At 44.9% G+C, this 20,909-nt stretch overlaps 1 protein-coding gene across 1 annotated transcript in view; it reads right to left on the reverse strand.

The window, feature by feature from the left end:
• LOC142557270 (poly(A) RNA polymerase GLD2-B-like) overlaps window positions 1-18,410 on the reverse strand; it is a 145,913-nt gene extending 127,503 nt beyond the window's left edge. The window contains exons 1-4 of the mRNA XM_075668984.1: window positions 18,353-18,410; window positions 11,641-11,916; window positions 1,860-1,945; window positions 1,581-1,644 (exon numbers count right to left, since the gene is read on the reverse strand). Of these exons, the coding sequence (XP_075525099.1) occupies window positions 1,581-1,644; window positions 1,860-1,945; window positions 11,641-11,916; window positions 18,353-18,392 (466 nt within the window). The 5' untranslated portion in view covers window positions 18,393-18,410. The remainder of the gene's footprint in view (window positions 1-1,580; window positions 1,645-1,859; window positions 1,946-11,640; window positions 11,917-18,352) is intronic.
• Window positions 18,411-20,909: the final 2,499 nt, after the last annotated feature.

Raw genomic sequence — 20,909 nt, forward strand, 5'->3', positions numbered from 1 at the left:
GACGGGTCATCGACGCATAGGGGAAAGCGATCGGCGACGTGGAGAGGGTGATCGGAGGCGTTCGAAGCGAGGACGGCCATTAGTCTGGGAGCAAGCTGGTGATGGCTCGAAGGGTCCGTAAGGAGCATTTGAATCGGGCGGCACATAGGGCACTCGGCGATCGGCGACTTCTCCAACTACCCCGGTCATGTACTAATTGTGGCCATATTGTCCCTGCAAACTTCTTAATCTCATCTGCCCACCTAACTTTCTGCCGCCCTCTGCTACGCTTCTCTTCCCTTGGAATCCATTCTGTAACTCTTAATGACCATCGGTTATCTTCCCTCCTCGTTACGTGTCCTGCCCATGCCCATTTCTTTTTCTTGATTTCAACTAAGATATCATTAACTCGCGTTTGTTCCCTCCCCAATCTGCTCTTTTCTTATCCCTTAACGTTACACCTATCATTCTTTCCATAGCTCGTTGCGTCGTCCTCAATTTAAGTAGAACCCTTTTCGTAGAATTTAAGTAGAACCCTATTTACAAGTACTTTCAATATAATTTGGGGGCCTTTTGTAAACAATGAATAGATTCTCTTTGCTGTAGCTTCAATGGTACTCGTATTATACTTCATGATGCCATTCTAAGTTTAAAACAAAAAGAATGTGCAGAAAGTTTAACAGTTATTGGTTAATCATAATAAACACAGGAGGACATGTTTATGCTGGCGGTGTATATTGATAGTCATTCATAACAAAACAGCACAATATCTTGAATACCCTACGATATTCTGCTGTGTAATGGTGAATCATTAACCTATTTTTCCACAGGCCTGTTGTTGTTGGCCAATAACAACACTACAAGCAATTGTAAGAACATAGGACTTGTTGCTTGTTATACTGCTGTTATTGCATTACAAATATATGCATATTTTGCTGCATTTTAGTGCAGCCACTCTTCCTGAATGCTTTCTCTTCCAGATGTGAGCTATGTAAGCATGCACAATATTTACAATCAGAGACACAGTTTTCAAGGACCCATTCTTTCAGTGTGGTTCTCTCTTAAATATAAACTGCAATGAAACTCCACTTTCCTCGTATTCACTTAATGTTTTAGTTATCAACGCCTAATTAGCACCTGTTCTGACCACGCACACGCCTAGAAAGCAAAGGATTTGACACAGATCTCATAACCACGCATGGGTGGCGATATAGCTGTCCCACCTCAGTACCTAGGCACAGAGTCTCGCTTTGAAATTTTTGGTAGGCAATGGTGAATTTCGCCACAAATAGAGAAATGCTGCCATGAGTCGTGCCCATTCTAGACTAATCTTTCAAGTGAATTTCTCGGCAGACATCCCAGTTATTCCCATCTCCTACTCAAGTTCCAAGATGAAGTGTTCAAAGCTGATGTAAATCATATAAAACTGCATTAGTTCGTTGCGCGATAACAATCGAATCCAATAGAATCACAAAAGGATGAGCTGGGTGGAGATCGCTTCTAGAATAACTGCTCTCAGACTTCGCATTTCAAATTCTAACGGACACTAGCTAGTGGCACAGACAGCACTGCATATTATTTAAAAGAACAAAGAAGCTTACCCGTCTGTGTAAGCATGTCTGCTACTTTGCTGAGGACCTTTCCTGAGTCAATCTTCACTTTGTTCTGCAAGGAGCACAAGCATATTTAGTAACCTGGTATTTTATTATTTTTTTTTTTTTCACAAGGAACATGTACTGTCTAGAGCGAAGATCCAGACAACATGAAATACCATGTCCAAACAAATTATGGATCACAATTCACTACTAGTAATTGTGAACCACAGAAAGACTGGAGGCCTTTGTAACAGCATTTCCAAAAGTGCTAGGAGGTTAACTTACCTTCTCGAACAAGAGTGTGATGTCCAGGTCGGCCTTCTTCTCACCAAAGCCATTGACTGTGCTGCCGTAGGCGGTGGGTGTCATATCTGCAAATTAAAGAAGCTCCTCGTTAAGAATTAAGAAAATAAACACTACAACAGCACTTCCCTTGTCGTCAAATCATTAACTGGCAGAACAGTACATAATGCGCCAGTTACCCACGCATCACACCATCCGGCAGATGTTGAGATGGTTATAATGCTGTGAAATATTTTGACACACCTCAGAATATCTGCATTTATACAGTCTAATTGTGCTGCAGAATGGCAGAGTAACATGAGAGGTGATTTGACGTAAAGGTATTACAATCTGCTTCTAGGCCATTTCTGCCTTAAGCCATGCGCGACTGCTGTCCTCCCGCGTTGCCTGTCTGCCACATGACGTCATGATCTCGTATGACGTGTACACGCTGATTATGCGGTATTGGGCCGAACCAAACAAAAACATTTTAGAGATCATCCACCTTTTTGCCTAGCCCTTTGCTTTTCGATAAAAAATTTCGGGTTGCAGCCACTTCATCATGGTCATAGGACGTCAAAAAACAGTGAAAACTCACCTCGTCAAAGTGACGCGTACACACTAAATATGCATTAATGAGCCCAGAAAAAAGAAATCTTTCTTAACAGTCACAGGCTACCCCATTCCAAAAGGAATCGAAAATGTTTGCCTGCCGATCGATCTGGCACTGTCTATTCAGAATAGCTCGTGAGAATGGAATCCTTTGCATATAATAAAAACATTCGTGTGACACTATCGTTGTCAAGCCCTTTTGACACGTATATGAAACCACTCTCCCAACTCTTCTTTACTGAGGATACATTTTCGTGGCATTTATACTTCCCCATTTCGCGCCAGTGGAATTTTCTACCACTACAGGAATCTAGCAAAAGAAGCGGACCAGTTATAGACGCCGGTACCACTCTCCTCTCCTGGTTATTTACTTTCACTATGATATCGCGGTCTCACCAGAATCCTCTCCACTTTTCCATGTTTCTCGTCTTTTGTGAGCAAATTAGAATGAAAAATTCAGTGCCATTCCTCTCTGTGCAGATGGATGACCAGCAAAGCCATGTGTATGTGGGCCCCTTGATGGCGAACTGTCCATTGCCGTGCGTCAAATGCCGTATGCACAAAGGTGGAAGGCGAGGCGCAAGTAGTCGTTCCTCGACGATGATTTCAAGATAATGCAGACGGGGCAAAGGCAGAAAATGTGGCTCGATTGAAAGGCTCATAGAAGAAGGCAACCAGTCCGATGCAGAACCGGATCACGCCGAACGCGTGTCTCAAAAAAAGTGCTCAAAGGCTATTTTTTTACATTTGCGGCTATGTCACGAGGAAGCTTGTTCTGAAAATAAAGTGTGAACACTGGCGTAGCGGGTACTCTCAAGTTTTCAATCGACGCCTCCGTGTTGTGTCGATGCTAAATTTCAACCCTGAGAGCCTGCCACAGGAGCTGATAAGCTTATGCCTCGTCCCGGTTCTGCTTCTTCGTTGAAAAGTATGTCTTTTTCACAGTGGCGTCACTTCTCTCGTCTACTCTGACAGAGCTCGATGTGCAATCGCCAGAGTTGGGTAACTGCACCACCCTTGCAACGACTGCCTCAGCGTGTCGGCGATCATGTCCCCCCAAAAGAGTTTCGGGCGTTTGTAGGCACTCGGTACGGCTTGTCTGCTTTGAACACGCCACTGCGCACTCTGAACGAACTCTCTCCGGTTGCGCGGTCGCGTCATACTACCCGCGCCGCGCGAGGAGTGCTGGGATACGTGGCCGGAGCGGCTCGGCGCGGAGGGCGAAAAGCACGCCAGCAACGCTGCAACGCGCCCGACGGCGTCAAGGCCGCCTGCGTCGTGCCGTTAAAGTACAGACGCCGGTTGTTCGCCACCGGTGCAATGACGCAACCGGTGGCAACGCTTCGTCTGCCGCTGCCGCTAAACGAGCTGCTAGGCTCAGCGCAGCCGCATCGTATCACGAATCCGAAACACCTAAACGCTGCGCTCAAAATTCGCATTATGGAGTGTCGTAGTTGAATAACGTTTTCGAGAAATTAAGTTTGCGCAAACTGTCTTGCGAGGCGGTGATCTGCCATAATCTTGAACAGAGTAATCCGAGATGATGGAGCGCAGTGTCTGGGGTTTGGCATAGATGAGCTAAAAGCATTTCTCTATTTTACACATATCTGAAAAACCAAAATCGTAGCTCGCCCCGAGCTAAAGCCTCCGTTTACGATCGTTTTAACAAATCTACAATCTTTATCGGGACAAGCACGTCGTAACAAAATCAAAGTGCAACAGCTCTGTTAATTTTTTTTCGCTCAAATATCAGAGCGCTCCGAAACGACCAGTCGAACCACTCTCCACCTGGAAGTACCGCGTAGCGTCTGTGACTAACCATTCAAAATACGTGTTTCTTCAGACAAGCGGATGTCCTTATGAAATTTCAACGCACACCACGGTACATGGTATTGCAATACTCGCACGTATTATTTTCCCAGACGGGGCAATGAACAAATCTAAACAAATAAACACCATATGATTATAACGCAAGGTGTCATTTGGAACTTCCTAGCTCGAATATTAATACGCATCGCCTTTAGATATCAGCAATAGACGCCATTTCGTGCTGTCCACCGCGAACAGGAAAAAAAAAAAAACAGATGCATAACAGCGCTTCGCATAGCTGGTGCACGCTAACAAACGCGACCTTTAAAGAAACACACCATTCCCCGCGCGGCAATTGTAAACTTTTTATCGCTTCCAGCCCATAATTTGGGCAAAGAAAGGTTCAGTCGCTGAATACGCACTAAATATGGGCTGTGCGTCACTGCTTACACAAAACAGGCGAAGCGACGAGGTAGATTAACATCGCCCAGGTCCTTCCCGGCGTGTTCGAATATCTCCCGCGAACTATCGTTTCTTCTGAAATATATAGTTGGAAGCCTTGCGCCCGTCATGCGTAGGTATATACCTTTCTTCGGCGGAATTATTTTTCTTTCGCGCTGCCCTGTTACGTGCTCTATAATGCACCAAATAGCCCAAACAAGAGCTCTACTAGAACCTTAACCTGGCGGCAAGTGAACTTCAGAGAAGCGCGCGCATGCGCATTGAGCGTGGTGTGCGCGGAATATTAGGAACCTAGCAGATTGCCAGGACGCGGCCAATGAATCGAGAACTCTGAGCACAGAATATGGCAAATCTGTTCAACGGAAACCCGGAGGGTGGATAGAACCGATTAATAGTATTTGCCCTAAGAAAGCGTTGGTCACGATTTCGACCTCGGGAGGAGGACGAATTTTCCTGTGGCTATGAAGCCTTATTCTTTCTCGGGAACCACCATGGATTTCCTTTATAGCTTCCGTTAGGTGAGCGTCAACCTTGTCTTTCCTTTTTCTTTTCTTTTTACATTTCTCCACAATACGGGTTTCAGCAGAATAGATTTTCCAAAGCAAAGTGTGTCTCGATGTCACTGAAAAAAACAAACGGGCACTCACTTTTATATTTCCTTCGGAGGATCTCTTTCATTTCTTGTATTATCTCCATTCTCTTCTCTATATGGCGTCTTCTCAGATGGTTACTCAGGTAGTACTTATTGATTTTCTTAGTCAGGTAAGATTCTTTCTCGGAATCTTGGGAGCTAGCTTCGTGTGAGAGCTTTAGGCTCCGGCTGCTCCGGCTTTCTGACTTTGTGGCCTTCTTGGGCTTGCGGTTTGGCTTTGTCTTGAAATGTCTTGTGCGGCTTCTCTCAGAAGACTCAGTTCGATGACTCCTGTGCGTATCCTTACGCTTAACTGAGGCCCTCTTGCGACTCGGCTCCTCAAAATGCCGTCGTTTCAGCGACCCTGTATGGAAACTGTCGCTGCAAGATGCTCTTGCGCACGCCTTTTCCTCCCACTTCTCTTTCTTCGATGGCGTTCTCTTTCTTCGTGTTCGACGGCTCGCGCTCCTCTCCTCGTCTTCTCTTCTGCTACCCTTCGCGTCTCTTGCTCCTCTCTTTGATCGCCTTTTCTTTCCGTAAGTGCAACTGGTCATGCTTGTTTCACTATAAGTCGATCCAACCATTCTTTGCTTGACGTTGTCGTTTCTTCGTTTTCGATGGCTCTTGCTCCTCTCTTTCTCTTCGCTCCTGCTTCTTTTCTCTTCTCTTCTCTTCTCTTGCTCCTCTCTTTGATGGGCTTCTCATTCTGCAGGTGGAAGACGTGGTGCTTGTCCGTGTACTACGTCGTCGGTGCAGCCTGTTTTTGGTCGAGTGTCCCATCTTCTGGATTTCGTCTGCGGTTCCAACCGCATAAGTTCGTCCTCGGTCATGGGGCGCAGCGACGGGGCGGCGATCGGGCGACCACTTTCCGCCTGGCTCACTTACTGGACGGCCGCTCGTAGGGGTCGAGGTCGTGTCCCCTGGTTCGCTCTCACCCTTCCTTCTTCGGCAGGCCCCGTCGCTGCGCGCTCTCTTTGTTCTTTTGGGTGCCATTGGTTTGCCTTTAAAGGTAGCACTGAAACTTCGTTGACCACACAGACACACGAATAGTCCTGCGGCCTGTCCACACGACGCAGCTCGCGTCAGTCTTGATCGAACGTCATCGCCGGGTTGCAGGTGCACGAGCTTGCTGTCAGCGCTGCGCACGCCACGAGCTAGCTTGCTCACGTCACCGACTGAGATGATGATGATGATGAATCCTTATTTAATGGCACAAACCCACTGTAGGGGATAGACCACGAACGGGCTGGTAACATGATTTAAACATACAAGGGAAAATAAATTAATAATTGAATATCAGATAAAAACGATAATAAATAATAAGGTAGTCAGCCTTGCATGGACAGGAATAGCAACATGGACTTAATATTAAAAATACCTGAAGTAAAGCGTAGACGTAAAGACTTAGCGTTAAATTTTGCATAATAGTATTAATGATTGTGACGAGAGGAAAATAAACGATGCCGACGGCTTCTTTCCCCATTGGACCACGCATGTGTCTCAAATCAGCGATGGGCCTGCGTTATTCCAAAGATGCGTCCAAATACCTGACAAGGTGCTTGTTATATTGCATATCCTACATACTTATGAAGCAAAATTGCAGCGACTTCTTTTTTAAAGCGAGAAAAAAAATCGCCCAAACTCCCCTGTGGGTTATCCAAGTATGCGTTGCCGGCAAGACGAGGACGAAGTGGCGCGAGCACCGGAGGAGAAAGAGAAGAGAACGAAGATAGAGGAACGGCTTAATTGAGGCTCCATCATCATCATTTATCCGTTGAGTGCTTTACTTTGTGGCGCTGCTGCAGAGGTTTAAAACGAGGGCGCGTTGAGACTTGCCCTATGGGAAGATGGACACGCCAAGGAGCTACCGGTCCCGAAGTGCCAAGTACCACGCACTGTGCCACTTGCTCATCTCAACACAGCCCGTTGTCGTTAGCAATGTCACGAAACATGATCCGACCAGTATAAATAACTGCTATGGACGGTGGCCACGCGGGTCCTATCTTGAAAGCGATCTGCGATGGGGACAGAGTGCGCAGAGAGCTGATAGCTTCGTGTGCGCCGTGATCTCGCCGCTTAGTTGAAGCGAGGGGCAGCACGAAGGTGAATTTTCTCGCTGCTGCTTCCGCCGCGCTTTTCACCTTAGGCGACGGACGGTCGGGCTTCCTCGTTGAGTAGGCATAGAAATGCTTACGCACGAGCGCCCCCGCGGGATCTCGATCGCCCTCTGGATAGGGAACGGCCTTGGGTGCCGGATGGTTTCGACGAGCCCGACTCTTGAGAGCGTGGGTGCCTTTCACCGGAGATAGTCGGATGGTGCTGGTCATCCTTGAAGGGTGGTGATGGCTCGCTTGCTTCTTCCCGCTCGGCGTTGCACGCGCGTTCTCTTCTGCGTCTGACCAAATACGGCGTCTGGAAGCATTCTTCCCCAAACTATCTTCATTTCGTCCTTAGGTAGTGGTGGCATATCTTGCTGCCCCGGAGAATCTTGCTTTTAGCTTCGTTATATCTATTTCGGCCCGGCAGCGTACCTTGGCCGTCAGGGTGGGCCGCGGACGAGTTGGAGCCAAGACGGCCGGCAGCGTTCTCGTAAACGCGCCGTTTGGCGACCGTTATCCAGCCAGAATCTTTCCCCAAACCTTCGGGGGCTGAATCCTCCCCCGTCGACTTGACGCTCCATCGCACAAAAGGCGGCGACCTTGCTCCTATATACAGGCTAACGCGGGTCAGCGTCAACGGCCGAGCGTCTCAGATAATGGCGCCGTTACAATTAGCGTTAGGATAGCACTCAGTCCGGCATGATAGGCACAAGATCGGCGACAAATTATCAGAAAGCCCACCCACCTTTCCAAAAAAAGGTATCCATGTGCTTGGCAGAACTCCACTGAAGCAATGCATGCACCCAAAAGTTTACGAGAAACCACTTTATGAAGATCGAGCACAAGCAGGAGCCGATCAGACCACGTCTGACCTACTCGGCGCCTTCAGACCTACTCGGTGCTTCGATATCCTCCTCGCCCCCCGCTCCGTACAGAGGCAAGACAACCGCGGCGTCTACTAATCGTGGACGCCGTAGTAGACGCCTGCGGACGCTGTAGGGACGCGTTGCCGGCGCTCGTGTGTCTTGAAACCGTTCTGCAACGTGGCTAGAGTGCGCACCCGTGCGCGCCTCATCTTCAAAGCGATCTGCGATGTTTGCAGAGTGCGCGTAGTGTATAGGCAGCTTCGTATGCGCAGTACTTTCTACGATTTGTACGCCTTCAATGGACACGTGCACGGAGGTCAATTGGCTCATGGCTGCTGCCGCGATTCCTAACTCGAGCATTTTCCCAGACGGAATTCTGCTGTCATCGAGCGACCTGTGTCCATGTTTACCTGTGCGCGCGTGACACCGTGCTGGTTAATTTAGTTAAAACACGTTGGCGGGCTGGCTGGTTTAAATCCGTGATAGAATGCGTATACGCGACTGGACACGGATGTAGAAAGAAGACACACAAAGACGGCGCTGTTTCCGTGCGTCTGTTTCTTTCTACGTCCTCATTGAGTCACGCTTACACATTCTATGGTCGTTAATTTAGTAAGCGAGTGTTTACAAGTTTATACGGCCGGTAAGACTACACTATGCTTACTTCGTACAGCATTCTACTAATTTGCAATCAAAATCGGCGCATCGCCTTTCCGGCGGAACTGCGAATTTTTCGAAGAAGAAGCAAAAGCCGGCGAAATACGCGAAATATGAAATAGATGGGCGCCCGCGCGCCGCTACTCAAGCGCCTCCAAGCAACCATTGAAAGATATACGGCTGCATACGTTTATCGCCACATCGGACAAGGCTTCATGTAGGATGGATGGAAAGGTTTTGCGACCTAATTACTGTGGTGCGATAAGCGTCAGCATTTGCGGACGCAAGAATGTTGTGCTCAATCGTGAGGCACTCGGGATCCCTTCGCGTATCGGGAAACAGAGCTACAAAATAACTTCAAGCAATGTTTAAAAAAAGTAACAGTCCGCAAAATAGCGCGAAAAAAAAAGGCTATCTCGGAAGTATAGAAAACAGCTACTGGGGAGTTTATTTCAGTAAAAAATAAACCAAAAGCACGTAAGGCGTCTCAGCAACCCATAAAGAAACATCCAAAGGTGCAACCGGTTTCGCCATTTACCCTTTCTGTCTCTTGAACTCCGGAAAAGAGTCAAAACAAAGCATTTTTTTACCTATTTCTATCCTTGTCGTGACCTTTATTTTTATTAAGGATAGGGTGACATCATGAAGGTGCGTTGAACAGTCACGTTCTATACCAGTTTTGAGCGTTCATTTTCCAATGCCACTTATAGCACGTGCTCAAACAGGTCACCGTCTGAAGCAACAGTACTTGCTTCTTTCCAAGGCTTGTACTGTTGCAGCGTTGACCTACGACGTTGGAATCTCGGGGCTAGGGTTCTCGGGTAATCTCGGGTTCAAAATGACTTCCTTAATATGTGTCTTACGCTTGGCCTAACATAAATTGCCGGTAACCCCAGTAAGGCACAATAAGTCACGTAGCACACTAAACCTTATATTTACATCTCACTCCAATAAAGTTTAGCTAGTGGCACACTTACCTGGCCTTAGCTATAATTAAATGCCAAATACCACAATGATATGTGGCACCCCTTCCTCCTCCAAATAAAGAAAAACATTGTGCTTTATGACAAAGGCAGCCATAGTGATATAAATATTAAACTTGCGGAATTTGTCAGCTGGTTTTTAAAACGTTCTGTTGAAACTAACTAGCTTCTTTTTAAAATAAAAACCATGATCTGACACAAACGTACATACCTACTTTAACTGTAATCGAAAAGCACTCATTACCATGGTTCAACCTGAGACTAAAGCAATAAATAATAAAAACACTTTTCTGCCCATCTAGGCACACTGACTCTTGAGTGCACATGGCATAAATACCACACCACCGGTAAAAAAATGTACATATCCCTCGCTAATCAAACAAAACGCTCTCTTTAGCGAATACTCATTAAACTTCTTTGAAATAACTTTAAGCGGTGGTGGAGTATTTTAAATTCAAAGCGTTCTCAACCACTAGCATTATGTGAAGAACGAAACTATCATATGAATGACCTTTCTGCAGATGCCAGGCGCCAGTCCAATCCACATAACTTCAATGCTGCCATATTTCTCAGGTAATACCCCCCACCGTGTCCTATAAGGTACTAATAAAAAGATAAGCGAATGAATACTTTTTCATTCATATTACACATTTTTCAAGAGAAGTGCTTAGTGCCCAGGCTATGACTTTCTCTTCAATATAACAGAAGGCCTCCGAAAGGCATGCCATGTGAGCTACGGAACCACTACTGCATATCATCCGCACGCTATCACGAATGTACGTGCACGTTAACCACACACTCGCCAACTATACTGGTCACATCTGACCGGTATAGTTAAGACAGCGTTCTACCCCTCGTGACGTGTGCTTGTATACTACCACCGCGCATAGCACAATGAATACCGTATTTACATAATGTACCGACATCTTACAGTCTACTACGCTTTTCTGCTTCATACGCTGCTGCTTCTCTTGTAAACTGGAAGGCAAGACCCCTTCACTCATCCTCAGATAAGCACGGCTGAGGTCACAAATCGTGCACGTTCAGTGGCCGAAGCCCTACCGCAATCCACCCATCCAATAAAGCCCGTAGGCCAGTGATACGGCTCTTGCTATACGGGGAGATAATTGTAGTAGTGAATGATCAGTGTGGTCCTTGCAATATCCTGTTTCTGTTTATGTTTTTAATGGTTATGACCTCGTGCCTAATGCTGTAAGTGTGATGTATTTCCTTTCCTCTCGCCGGAATAAACGCATTCTTTGTCTGGCCCCGACTCAAGGAGTCCGGCTCTTCTGTTGCGTCGCTTCGCGCCAGGCCATCAGGCCATCAGGCCTCACGCCGTATGTCCCACCCTCGTCGCCAGTTTGTAGTAGCTTCGACGGGGCGGCCGGATGCGGGACCTATGGAGTGAGGCCTGACGGCCTGGCATGAAGCGCCGCAAAAGTAAGATCCAGGCTGCTCGAGTCGGCGACCAGACAAAGAATGCGTCTATTTCGGTGACGGGAAAGGAAATACATCACACCTATTCCGTGCAAACTAATCTGAAACGCTATTAAAGGCAAGTAGATGCCGCAAAACAAATAGACTTCAGATAAGGTATTTCAGGGCGTAACTATAGCAAGCTGGGCATGCATTTCAAATGCACTTGTTTAAAAGGTCCCTTACCTTGCAGGTGAGCTATCGCCATGACGCACAGTGTGACAGACGACACGCCTCCTTCTCTGGCTCCTCTTATACCGCATTTGTGAGCCCAACGTTTAATGAACAGCACCAGGGGAGCAACTCTTTTGTCAAGCTTGCTGTAGTGTTTCAAATAACGTGAGCTATCAACTGCTGCAGCGCTGTTGACTGTCACATCGACTGGGATCCCAGTGGTGTGCGTCAGCTCTAGCAGAGGCACTCGCGCTCGCACGATGTTGACGCTTGAAGCGGTGCAGAAACCTGGGCAGAGAGAGGAATGTTGAATTCAGAACGATCAGTGCTGTGCCGTGTGTAAAGATGCATGTGGCACATCAACTGCACACGCTGAACTCTACAAGAAAATGTTCTAACACAATCGGCACCAAAATAGAGTCCTCAAGACACCTGTGTTAAAGAATATGAAGGGGGAATACACTCTGCACCCACTAAGAAGATCTCAGAGTGAGGCCTTCGTGGAAGATGGAACCATGAGACAGCGATCCAGCATGCATTGTACATTTGGGAAGCGGGTAAGTTTTTCTTAGCTAGCACATTGGCGCAACACTTCCGGCTTGTTGGTAGAGCGCAGTTTCTTCAATGAAGCAGCTTAAGTCCTTAAGCTGTAAAATCTTTCACTGCACTACCATTGCGCTATATTTGGCTGCTTTCTGCGGCTACTTCAATTTCAAAATATAGTACGGAATCACCGAAGGCAATGTTTAACTTTGAAGAACTGATCATATGAAAATGGGACAAATTATTTCCGCTACATATTATAAAGACAAGGTATCCTTAGCCGACTTCACACAGGTTTGACACGTTTGGTATCTGAGCATCTCGTAACCTATTCCAGACATTGAACCGCTCATTTCTGTCTCTAGAGCGCTGTAGCGAGTCGCAAGAGCTATGAAAATGCATGTCTCAATGAGACAAGAAATAAAGAAAATAAAATTGCCGGTACGGGTGTGATTAGCACGAACACAACAAAAAATTAACCACATTGCTCGATACCCCTGTAAAGGGTGCACTGGCCTTCGATATAGACATCATGACGAGGCCAAGCTGTCGTACAGCATTCTTTTGGGAATTAAAGCGAGCTATTCCAGCAAATTTTTCAAATATGATGGACACGTTCACACGAAACGCCACACAGAGGCAAGGCCTGTCGATAAGTTGTGGATTGGCCTTTTTCTTCGCTAACGGCAATCTAGGTAATGTGAGATTCCTTTCGTTTACATTTTAGAAGGTTACCCTGATTGTGTGTCTTTAGCTTGATACGCTGGTCAACAAGAACGGGGACATGGCAAAATTTTTCCTGAAATTTACTAGCTGCCACCCAGTGTCCATTTCTTTTGCTGCCGTTTCTGTCTCCTATTTCAATAATATCAACTAAAGTCATTATAGAACCAAAGCAAATGATTTGCCTAGGCCCTCTGCTTAGGATGCCATATTCTAGTTTTTGCAAGGTGCGCCTCTCCGTCTGAATATGTGCAGCATGGACGAATATTTGAGAACAGTGTTTTGTGCGTGAAAACTTCTAAACATCCAGTTAACGTCAGAGATGATCAGATTTACATGGCGCCGCACGTGCAGTTACGGGTCTCGGACCTCTATAAACGACTTTGCAATTTCTGGCACAAGCAACAAGTAATAATTTCGCTAGAATAGCAGCTTGGGCTTTTTGGTTTTTCATCATGGTGTTAACAGCGCGGTATCGTCTTCTCATCTCGTGTCCCATCTACATTTTGCAATGTTAACACCTGGAATTAATAATTGCCAAAACAGTGGGCAAAATTCTCTTTTGATTCCTTCATGTAATACTTTCAGTTTTGAGTGACATATCATTTGGTGCAATAGGCAGCTCCAGAAGTATTGCTGTGTTGTATTTTGTCGCACATTTCTCTCTCTGGTACCTGCCTACCCTTTGTTAGGCCATGTGCAGGTGTATAAGTGACAGCTTTACAGTACAAAAAGTTGAACTAGCTTTTTCTTCAATAATATAAACTCTGATTTTACATTGTAATAAAGAGAGCACATCATTTACCTGCATAACGGATGACCAGTTACACAAATTGTGTTGCAAAGAGATTCTTAACAATTAGTGCAGAGCAATTACTAGCCCTGTATGGGTTTCTGCCACACTTTATAAATGTTGGTCAGATGTTAAGCCCCATTGCATACATACTTAAGAGCTCAGTACTTTGAATGTAAATCTGACCTAAACCGCTCACTTGACACATATTGCTGATCGAAGTTCAAGTTTGCACCTATTCGTTCTCTCTTTGGCATTTTCTATCGTGTGCAGAATTTTCCTGCCTGTGCCTACCCGCCTGTGTGAAATGATTTGGTGATTCAGGGCATCAGCTTATATTTACATACACATATTGATCATTCGCTCTCCAGCCCTAGTTTTCTCCATGTCGTTTTACATGAAGAATACTTTTCCTTTGAAGGTGCTGCTTCTTTTCACTACAGAGAAGCAATGTTGCAACATACCTTCAAAAATATATTGCGCTACACAACTAGAGAGGTATACTTCGTCTCTCCTAAACTAACTTTACGCATAATTTGCACGTATAATTTAATCATCATCATCATCATCATGCTATTTTATGTCCACTGCCAGGACTAAGGCCTCTCCCTGCGATCTCTAATCGCTCCTCCCCTGTGCCAACCGATTCCAACTAGCACCCGCAAATCTCCTAATTTCGTCACACCCCCTAGTCTTCTGCCGTCCTCTCCTGCGCTTCCCTTTTCTTGGTACCCATTCTGTCACCCTAATGGTACAACGGTTATCTAATATGCGCATTACATGACCTGCCCAGTGCCATTTTTTTCCCTTAATTTCAATTAGAATATCATCTATACCCGTTTGCTCTCTGATCCAAACCGCTGTCTCTATATATTAAAGCTATGCTTAGCATTCTTCGTTCCATTGCTCTTTGCACAGTCCTTAACTTGTTCTCAATCTTCTTTGTCAGTATCAAAGTCTCTGCCCCATATGTCAGTACCGGCAAAGTGCACCGATTGTAAACCTTCCATTTCAGTGATAATGGTAGGCTTCCAGTCGCGAGCTGACGGTGTCTGCTGTATGCGATACAACCAATTATTATTTTTCTGTGAATTTCCTTCTGATGGTCAGGGTTCCTTGTGATTAGTTGACCGAGGTAAACGCACTCCTTCACAGACTCTACAGGCTGACTGGTGATCCTGAACTCTTCTTCCCTTGCCCTGTTATTCAGCATTATCTTTGTCCTCAGCACATTAATCTTTAGCCCCACTCTTACACTCCCTCTGTTAAGGTCCTCAATTATCTGTCGTAACTCGCCTGCAGTGTTGCTGAATAAAACAATGTCACCGGCAAACCGAAGGTTGCTGAGGTATTCGCCGTGAATCCTTACTCCTAAACCTTCCTAGTTTAATAGCTTGAATATTTCTTCCAAGCATGCAGTGAATAGCATTGGGAGACTGTGTTTTCTTGTCTGACTCCTTTCTTTATAGGCATTTTCCTACTTTCCTTGTGTAGAATTAAGATCGCTGTGGAATTTCTGTAGATATTTCCAAGGTATTTATCTAAGCAGCCTGTATTCCTTGATTATGCAATGCCTCTATGACTGCTAGTATCTCTACTGAATCAAATGCTTTTTCGCATTCTATGAAGGCCATATAGAGAGGCCTATTGTATTCTGCGGATTTCTCAATAACCTGATTAATGACATGGATGTGATCCATTGTAGAGAATCCTTTCCTGAAGTCCACCTGTTCTCTTGGTTGACTACAGTCCAGTGTTGCCCTTATCCTATTGGAGATTATTTCGGTAAATATTTCAAAATATTGCAAGTAAGCTAACAGGCCTTCAATTTTTCCGATCTTTAACGTCTCTCTTTTTGTGGATTACTATAATGTTTCCATTCTTCAAGTTTTCTGGGACCCTTGCAGTTGACAGAACTTCGTATTTTGAGCGACCAGTTTTTCAAGCATTATGTATTCTTTATCTTTGACTAAATCGACTGTTATTCCATTTTCTCCTGCCGCTCTTCCTTGTTTCATGTCTTGCAAGGCCGTTCTGACCTCGTCGCTAGCTATAGGAGGAGTTTCTGAATCCTGTTAATTACTGTTTTGAGTGGAGTTCTCCAAAGTCCTCTGGGTACTGTACAGGTCAGCATAGAATTCTTTTACTGCTCCATTATGATACCTTTGAGATTGCTGATGATAGTACCCTGCTTATCTTTCAGTGCATACATCTTGGTTTGTCCTAGGCCAAGTTTCCTCCTCACTGATTTCAGGCTGAATCGATATTTTACGGCTCCTTCAGTCTTCCTCAGGTCATAATTTCGAAAATCATCTATTTTCATCTTGTTGACAAGTTTTGACAGTTCCACAAATTCTATCTTATCTCTTGAGTTGGGCACTTTCATTCTTTGTCATTTATTTCTTAGGTGTTTTCTTACTGGGGAGATCTTGCCTACTGGTTGCTCTGGTGACTTGCCTCTCACTTCCATTGCTGCCTCTGAAGCCAGTCTTGTTACTGTTTCATTCATTCCCTCTATGTCGCCATCATCATCTCTCTGTTCTAAGGCTGCATATTTGTTTCCAAGTACTAGCCTACCTTTTACCCTTACTACCTCTAAGTTGACCTGTTTCTTCTTGACCAATTTTGCTTTTTCTCTCTTCAAACTGAGGTGATTCCCAGCCCTCACTAACCTATGATCACTGCACTTTACCCTACTTATCACTCTGACATCCTGCATTATGCTGGGATCAGCATAACGTATGAAGTCAATTTCATTTCTTGTTTCACCATTAGGGCTTTTCCAGGTCCACTTTCTGTTACTACGCTTCCTGAATAAAGTGTTCATTATTTGAAGCTTATTGCTTTCTGAAAATTCTACCAACATCTCTCCTCTAGCATTGCTAGAATCGACTCTGTAGTTGACAACTGCTTGTTCACCAGCCTGCTTTTTCCCCACTTTTGCATTGAAGTCACCCATTACAACTGTATACCGAATTTGCACTTTTCTCATCGCTAATTCAACATCTTCATCAATATTATCTACTTCCTCATCGTCGTGACTGGATGTTACAGCGTAGGCTTGTACTGCCTTTAATCTATACCTCTTATTAAGTTTGATTACGACTACTGCTACGCTTTCATTAATGTTGTAGAATTAGTCAATATTGCCCGCTATGTCCTTATGGATTAGGAATCCTACTTCGTATTGCTTCTTATCAGGGAGACCTCTAGAGCAGAGGACACGGCCGTTATTTAGCAATGTATAAGGCTCACCAGTTCCAATCTCTCTAAGGCCGATAATATCCCAAACGTCTGATAGCTCCTCAAAGAGTCCTACTAAGCTAGCCTCACTCAACAGATTTAGGCAATTAAAGGTTGACATGGCCAGTTTCCACTGGCGCCCTGTAGCAGCCTGTAGCAGGCCCTGGTATCGAAGTACCACTGCATCCTAATTTCTTTCTGTATAAGCATACAATAGCGTATAATATTATTTATTATATTGTAATGAACCAGTAATAATCTACCAATATGAAAAATCTATCCCTTTTTCAGACACATAGTAATACCAAATACTTCCACTTGTCATCTCGTCCTGCTGAAATCGCAGATGACTCTTTTTTCACAAGTACTTTCGATATAATTTGGGGGCCTTTTGTAAACAATGAATAGATTCTCTTTGCTGCAGCTTCAACGGTACTGGTATTATACTTCATGATGCCATTCAAAGTTTAAAACAAAAAGAATGTGCAGAAAGTTTAACAGTTATTGGTTACTCGTATTAAACACTGGAGGACATGTTTATGCTGGCAGTGTATATTGACAGTCATTCATAACAAAACAGCACAATACCTTGAATTCCCTATAATATTCTGCTGTTTAATGGTTAATCATTAACCTATTTTTCCACAGGCCTGTTGTTGTTGGCCAATAACAACACTACAAGCAAGTGTAAGAACAATAGGACTTGTTGCTTGTTATACTGTTGTTATTGCATTACAAATATATGCATATTTTGTTGTATTTTAGTGCAGCTGCTCTTCTTGAATGCTTTCTCTTCCAGATGTGAGCTATGTAAGCATGCACAATATTAACAAGCAGAAACACAGCTTTCAAGGACCCATTCTTTCAGTGTGGTTCTCTCTTAAATACAAACAGCAATGAAACTCCACTTTTCTCGTATTCACTTAATGTTTAAGTTATCAACGCCTAATTAGCAGCTGTTCTGACAACGCACACGCCTAGTGAGCAACAGATTTGACACAGACCTCATAACCACGTATGGATGGCGATATAGCTACATCCCATCTCAGTACCTAGGCACAGAGTCTCGCTTTGAAATTTTTGCTAGGCAATGGTGAATTTCGCCACAAATAGAGAAATATTGCCATGTGTCCTGCCCATTCTAGACTAATTTTTCAAGTGAATTTCTCGGCAGACATCCCAGTGATTCCCATCTCCTACTCAAGTTCCAAGATGAAGTGTTCAAAGCTTATGTAAATCATATAAAACTGCATTATTTCGTCGCGCAATAACAATCGAGTGCATAAGAATCACAGAAGGATCAGCGGGGTGGAGATCGCTTCTAGAATACATGCTCTCAGACTTTGCATTTCAAATTCTAACGGACACTAGCTAGTGGCACAGACAGCACTGCATATTATTTAAAAGAGCAAGGAAGCTTACCGGACTCCTTCAGCATGTCTGCTACATTGGCAAGGACCATGGCTGAATCAACCTTAACTTTAGCGTGCAAGGAGCACAAGCATTTTTAGTAACCTGGTATTTTATTGTTTTTTTTTTTTTTTTCACAAGGAACATGTACTGTCTAGAGCGAAGATCCAGACAACACGAAATACCATGTCCAAACAAATTACTGGTCACAATTCACTACTAGTAATTGTGAACCACAGAAAGACTGGAGGCCTTTGTAACAGCATTTCCAAAAGTGTTATAAGGTTAACTTACCTTTTCAAACAGCAGAGTGATGTCCATGTCGGCATTCTTGTCACCAAAGCCATTTACAGTGCTGCCGTAAGGTGTGGGCGTGATGTCTGCAAATTTGAAAAGCTCCTCGTTAAGAATTAAGAAAATAAACACTTAAACAGCACTTCCCTTGTCATAAAATCATTAACTGGCAGATCAGTACATAAAGCGCCAGTTTTCCACGCATAACAGCATCCAGCAGATGTTGAGATTGTTATAATGCTGTCAAATATTTTGACACACCTCAGAATATCTGCATTTATACAGTCTAATTGTGCTGCAGAATGACAGAGTAACATGAGAGGCGATTTGACGTAAAGGTATTACAATCTGCTTCTTGGCCATTTCTGCCTCAAGCCGTGCGCGACTGTTGGCCGCCCATGTTGCCTGTCTGCCACATGATGTCATGGTCTGATATGACGTTTCCACACTGATTAAGCGGTATTGGGTCGAACCAAACAACAACATTTTACAGATCTTCCCCTTTTTGCGTAGCCCTTCACTTTTCGTTAAAAAATTTCTGGCGGCAGTCACTTCATCCTGGTCATACGACGTCAAAAAAGCGTGAAAACTCACCTTGTCAAAGTGACGAGTACGCACTAAATATGCATTAATGAGCCCAGGAAAAAAAAGATATTCCTTAACAGCCACAGACTACTACCGCATTCCGAAAGGAATCGAAAATGTTTGCCTGCCGATTGCTCTGCCACTGTCTATTCAGAACAGCTGGTGAGAATGGAATTCCTTGGATATAATAAAAAAAAATTGTGTGACACCATCGTTGTCAAGCCTTTTCGACACGCATATGAAGTCACCCTGCTAACTCTTCTTTGCTGAGGATACATTTTCGCGGCATTTCTACTTCCCCATTTCAGTACGCCACTGCACTTTTCTACCACAGCAGGAAGCTAAGCAAAAGAAGCGGACCTGTCTGAGACACCGGTACCACTCTCCTCCTCTGGTTATTTATTTTCACTATGCTAGCTCGCTCCCACCAAAATCCTCTCAACTTTACCATGCTTTTCGCCTCTTGTCAGCCAATTAGATAAGAAAAAAATCAGTGTCATTCCTCTCTGTGCAGATGACCAGTAAAGCCGTGTATGCTGGCCCCTTAATGGCAAACTGTCCATTGCCGTGCGTAAAAACACCCTATGCACATAAACGGATGGCAAGTGGCAAGTAGTCGCTCCTCAACGATGTTGGGCCTCGCAAGGTGAGGCACCGGGGGGTATACATACCTATGTGTTGTTGCAAAACGTGGCACGACACCTTTTACTAACGAATCTCTGCGAATAGCACAGACACGCACCTCACCCCACTCCGAGGACACACAGCTGTGGTGTGTACATACAGCTATGGTGAAGCACCATATTGCTTCATCATAGCAAAGGCGATTGTGCACACTGATCGACGTCCCGCAGTGCAGTAGTGGTTGTGAGGTCACTCGAAAACCGCAAGCGGTCACACACAACACAGGGCACACAAAATTGGTTTGGTCATTTCTCTATCTAAACACTAGTTCATGCAGGCTCGCTGGTTTCATCCATTGCTCATTTTCGCTCGTTTGGGGGTTGCCACTTGTAAAAAAAACGAAACGCAGTCCATGCCCTAGACAACACCCTAGCTCCTCAGCCGCACTAGTGGAGTACGCATACCTGCCCTGCCGGTCCTGATATACTCTCTTTGCGCCCACAAATTCCATACTTAACGCCAGCTCCTCAGAAGTTGATCTTACTTTCACGTCTAAAAACGGTGGCAGCACTCACGAATTTCCTGACCCGGTTTTATTTCATGTGTACCATAGACCTAAAGTCTGGCAGCCACTACATTCTTGTAATAAAAGAAGGCAAAAGCCAGCTGCACATTTGGCAATAAGCTATACAAACGGGGCTAGACTTTTAAGACACAACGAGCCGCAATGGGAAGTACATGTGCAGCTATAAGGCAACCTTCTGAACGCCACATATGAACACCTAATGTAGTACCTTAAATGCAGCATGTTAGTGCACGCACTAGGTCACACCGTCAATCAGGTAAGTGGCTTCGAGGTAACGTGTGCTATCATGTGCCATCACGCATGCACTAGGCACACCTTTAGTAAGCGAGAACCATGGAGCAGCCATGGCTTCAGGGAAGCGGTCTCGGTAGTCCATTCTCTTGGTGTCGTATACGCACGGATGGATGCGTTACCTTCGAGCAGCTGCTCCACAACAGGGCTGGAGGCAACAGTCGCGCACTGCGCATTTTGAACGAACTC

Source organism: Dermacentor variabilis, chromosome 9 (genome assembly GCF_050947875.1).
Source record: "Dermacentor variabilis isolate Ectoservices chromosome 9, ASM5094787v1, whole genome shotgun sequence".
In the NCBI taxonomy this organism is placed as follows: domain Eukaryota; kingdom Metazoa; phylum Arthropoda; class Arachnida; order Ixodida; family Ixodidae; genus Dermacentor; species Dermacentor variabilis.